Raw genomic sequence first — 5,213 nt, 5'->3', positions numbered from 1 at the left:
TTGTTTGCGGGAAAGGGTAAAGTTACATATTATGCGATGAAAAATTGTGTCTGCAAGCGGAGAAATTTGTATCGCGTGTGTGTGTGTGTGTGTGTGTGTGTGTGTGTGTGTGTGTGTGTGTGTGTGTGTGTGTGTGTGTGTGTGTGTGTGTGTGTGTGTGTGTTTATATATCACTATCAGTCTATCTCCCTATCGATATATCTATCCATCTATCAACCAAACCACCTAGCTATCTATTTACCTGTCTTTCTGTCTAATCATTTCTTTTCCTAGATATATGTCTGTCTACCTATATAAATATATATCTATCTTTCTATCTGCCTTTTCATTTTTATAAAGCGTGTGTGTTTGTTTACGTGTTTTCCTTTCTGTCCATGTGTGTTTTGCCCGCAGGCATGTGTCTTGTAAGTGTATATAAGTGCATTTGTGCGTTCATGCATGTCTAAATATAAGCATTTTAATGATCTATGAGTGGAGACGAGAAATAGCATGAGGGAAAACAAAGAAACTCACTCCCTCAGGCTGTATAGACACAAGACACATAAAACGGGAAGTCATCAGTATGAAAGATATAAGAACGATGCAGTTATAGGAGGCAGTGTGGCGGAATTTTTTTTTTTCGCTTGCACTCAAAGATAGTAGGAACAATGTTATATAAATTTAGAGATCGCTGTGTACACTGGGTTGGGGAAAGAGAAGAGATGTAAGAGAAAAGAAGAGAAGGGAGAAGAGAGGTGGATAGAAGGAACTAAGATTGCTACATTATTCCAGCTTAAATAGATAACGTTGTACACATTGGATTTTAGTTTCTGAGCCAATTTTAACGCGTGTATATTAGGACTAAAACCTCGCGATCAGTGCTCTAGTATGAATAGAGAGGCGATTTCTATGATATTAGTCTGATCCTAATTTTGATAATTCTTTTGGCGGACTGAGTGGTTCAGTTTGTTTATTACCACTTACTCTACGTGGTATCTAGTGTACCAAGGGTTTGAATCCCTGTCAACGGTGGTAGCTATACACCTCCATACATTCGTGAGCATATAATTATTTTAGGTGTATTTCCTTGCTGTTTCATTGGTATTCACACACGTAAGAAATGCCATGACAGCGTAAATAAAAGTTCCGGGCACTTTGCTAGGCTCGAGGCAATTGCGTGATGAAAATGATTACCTAAGACTTTTCTCTCTCTTTCTCGTAGCAAACAACAAGCGAAAGAGTGGGGACTGTTTATGGCATTTTCTTAAAAGCTGGAAAAATAATAATCGTCCCTCTCTCTCTCTGTGGAGAAATCTAATTATGTATTCATATCCTCGTATCTCTACAGAAGATTCCTTTTGGTGGTGTGCATGCATGGAAGCCCACATATGCATCTTCCCGAAGTCGAATGTAAGATTTCATTGCTTTCATGGACAAGGGAGTTCGTCAGTATCTGTCCGTCGTTCCCCTCGCAAATTGATCTTTCCAGTTTTCTTAAAATTCACATTCACTTTACACAGCCTGCAATACGTTAAACCTACAAAATAAAGAACATTTTTTTACACATTCTTTGTTACAAAGAATGCTTTCTAAATTCTCCAAGAGTGAGACTGCTTTTAAGAAAGTTTGTTTCAAACGAGGACAGCAGTGTCTCGCTCAAGTTGGATTTTAAAGACCATATACTTTTAGCCAATCATTTTCAGCTGTGTTTCGTACAGCCTATGCTATCGTTCCCCTTCTTCAATATATGCCTCGGATTGATCTCTCCCCTCGGAATTTATCTCTCTCCACATCCTCTGCAATCTGTTTTATTTCCCGTCTTACGTCTCGCCCCAGTCTGTCTGTTGATTGCCTTCTCGATATCACCTTCCATTGCTTTTCTGAGCCACTGAACCGAAGATTCCCGATATCATTTTTATTGTACGAACATTTCTGCTCACCTTTATCTTGATACGCTGTCCTCGCCCCTTTGCTCCAGCTGTTTAGCACTACTCAAGGACTGCCAATCTCCCTCTACCAGAAACTACTAAATTTTCTCCATGTCAAAAGCCGCGAAACTATTCTTTCAGTAGCAGCTAAAATCTCCTCTTTTTTTCCCTTGAATCGTGAAACCCTCTTCCCCAATTTTCATTATAACACGCTAACCCCTTTGCGTGAATAGATTCAACCCAAACCTCATTCCTTCTCTCCTACTCCCTTAAACAACTACCTTCCCCATTTCTCATGATTCGCGCACCACCCTCACCCCAATTTCCCTCAAACCCCACACCTCCTTCTCCTCCTTCCTCATAACCCACACCTTCTCCACCCCCTCCGCTTCCCCATTCCTTCCCCCACTCACCTGAGAGCCCCACGCAGAGGGTCCAGATGCCCCCATGCATTGGGACGAGGTAGATGACTTTGGATGTCTGCCGCCGGAACCTAATGCTGTGAGAGTGGGAACCCATGTAAGCCTGAGACCCGGCGTCCTGTCGCCTCAGCTTCAGAGGCTGGTGGAGCTCAATGCTCACCTGCGGAGGACAGAGAGGGAGGAAATCAGTGAGTGGAAAATGGTTTCGTCTCGTGTGTTTACTTTAACTTTGATCATCTTCATGTTTGCGTATTAACCTGTTTAGTAGAATAGGGAAAAATAGTGTTATGGTGAGTATAGAAACGTAGGTACATTCTCTTCGCTCAAGTGGGTGTTTTGTGTATTAAATAACATGTTTAAAAGAATAAGGTAAAATAGATACCGAAAGTACAGCACCACTACAGCTACACAGAATACAGAACTACAGGTAACTATAAAGCTGTTAAGAAGACCTAATGTTTATTTCTAATATCATGGGTATTACAGAAATTAAAAGAAGAAAAATATTTGAACAGAACTATGTGTCAATGAAGATGCAGAAGGGTAGAATTTTCCATTCTATTTCAACTAAGCGAATTCCAGATCTATTTTCCTGTTTCCGCATTTCAGTTTTATCGACAGTTTTCACTGAGACCAGTTTTAAACAAAATCCATTTCGTGGCAAATCTCAATCACTAATTATATCGATAACAATAATCTCGGCAAATCAGCTTTTGTAATTGACACTAACTATCACCAGGGACTGCGGCCCCGTGTCACAGATTGCCTGGATTATTGCAATTAACTGCATAGTGTTGCAGACCCGATACTTGCTCGATAGCGACTCCCCTCGAAAATACAGAACGAACAATTTTAAATGACCTTGTTGACGTTTTTTTTATGGAATCGCAACAAAACTGATGACTGTATCGTCTGCTGTCACTTTTTTTTTCAAATCGGTGATAATCTTCTGTACAGCTGTATTTCGTGCCAAAAGCGAGTCCGGAAGTCTGATTCCGTCACGCAAGGAACAAGTCGCTCATCCATGCTGTGGCGGCTGCGTGGCTAAACGCACTCCTTCGTCCAACGCACACGCACTTACACGCATACTCATAAACTATGCATATGATAGTGAACCCGCACACCCATATACACGCACGCACCAATACATCCATGCATACTTTACATACACACACACATACAAGCACTCACACACACACACTAACTCTCTCTCTCTCTCTCTCTCTCTCTCTCTCTCTCTCTCTCTCTCTCTCTCATAAACAATCAAACACACACACACACATGCACCCAAATGCACCCACAAACTCTCACGGCAAGATCCATCCGTGATAATGTACCATCACTTTCACACATTAGAATATAATCAGTGATAGTCGTAAATGCAATCCAATTCCAGCTTATCAGTTACAATCAGGAGAGGACTCTAACGCCAGTCTCAACGAGTGCAATTTACCCTTTTTTTCTCTCTCAAGTTATTTCGCTTCTGAACCCCTGAAACTTGCCTGCGGTTCGCGACTTAAAAACACCATTGTATTTTTTTTTTTTTAAGCTGGACGAACATGCGAGGGGAAAAGCTCGGTGTTATAGCGTTGAGCATGTGTCTTTGCACTATGATGGAGAGGGTGAAGGAAGGAGGGAAAGAGAGAAGGGATGAAGATATGGGGAAAATGAGGAGACGGGGAAGAGAAGAGGAGGAGAAAGAAAGGGTAAAGGAAAGGAAAGGAGGTAGACAGGCAGACAAAGAAAGAGAAACAGAGAGAGAGAGAGAGAGAGACTGTCTGATTGACTGACAGACAGACAGACAGACAGACAGACAGACAGATAGACAGAGACAGACAGACAGAGAGAAAGAGAGAGAGAGAGAGTTTCAAACATGCAGACTAAACGCTCCATATTTCCTTCGCTTCATACGCAAAGGAAACTCTGTCAAGCCCATCTTGCTCAGAACCGAAGAAACACAAGCACACACACACAAAAAAAAGAAAAAAAAACGCAGGAAATCTTGATGCGAGAACTTTCGGATTCATTTTCCTCTTAATACTTTTATAAATGGCAACGGATTCACCAGCAATATTTCTGTCGGATGCTGTAGGAGCCGCGCGGCCCACGTGTGATAAAATAGCATGATGCAGAGGCGGATTTCCAGCTTTACCTGCAGTGTACATTTTCATTTTTCATGGATTCTGGTCATGCGAGGGGGGGGGCGCTCTTTGCTTATCTGTTTCTGTTTGTTTGTTTGTTTTTGTTTGTTTGTTTGTTCCTAGTTTTGATGATGGTGATGGCGATGACGGGAGTTGTAAAAGTGATGTAGTATAGAGTAAAGGGATGAAAGAATTTCGGCAAATGATAGTAATGATAATTATAGTAATAACTACATAAAGGGAAGATAATAGGAAAATACACAAGAACACACAGAGAGAAAATGAAGAGAGAAAGGAAAAATCACAATCGAGAAGAGGAGAGGGGAAGGAGGAGATGCAGATGCAAGGTCACGAGGGAGAGAGACGAGGCGGAAGGGAGAGAGACGAGGAAAGGGAGGAAGGGAGGAGAAAGGGAGGAAGGGAGAGAGACGAGGCGGAAGGGAGGAGAAAGGGAGATAAACGAGGCGGAAGGGAGGAGAAAGGGAGGAAGGGATCGCCGTGGGAGTCAGTGCCGTGAGCAGCCCCTTAATCAGTGCCGGGCGGAGGAAGCCAACCCTTTTGAAGGCGTCAGGGGCCCCCCGGATGGCCGACGAGGGGCGGGCGAGAAAAGCATTTAATTCGCTCCCCGAAAAAGCTTCAGGGCGGCTGTCACCTCCCCCTTTTCCCCTTTCCCCCTTTTTGCGTCCCCTTTGCCCCTTGTCTTCTCTCCCCTTTTTCTTTTTTTTTATGGTTTTTTTCCTTTT

At 42.6% G+C, this 5,213-nt stretch overlaps 1 protein-coding gene across 1 annotated transcript in view; it reads right to left on the bottom strand.

The window, feature by feature from the left end:
* The window catches only part of LOC119585265, a 56,756-nt gene extending 54,266 nt beyond the window's left edge, over positions 1-2,490 (bottom strand). The window contains exon 1 of the mRNA XM_037933975.1: positions 2,321-2,490. Within this exon, the coding sequence (XP_037789903.1) occupies positions 2,321-2,426 (106 nt within the window). The 5' untranslated portion in view covers positions 2,427-2,490. The remainder of the gene's footprint in view (positions 1-2,320) is intronic.
* Between the last annotated feature and the right edge of the window lie 2,723 nt (positions 2,491-5,213).

Source organism: Penaeus monodon, chromosome 1 (assembly GCF_015228065.2).
Source record: "Penaeus monodon isolate SGIC_2016 chromosome 1, NSTDA_Pmon_1, whole genome shotgun sequence".
Classification (NCBI taxonomy): Eukaryota; Metazoa; Arthropoda; class Malacostraca; order Decapoda; family Penaeidae; genus Penaeus; species Penaeus monodon.
Note: the sequence above shows the minus strand (reverse complement) of the source record. Positions and strands in the feature narration are given on the sequence as shown.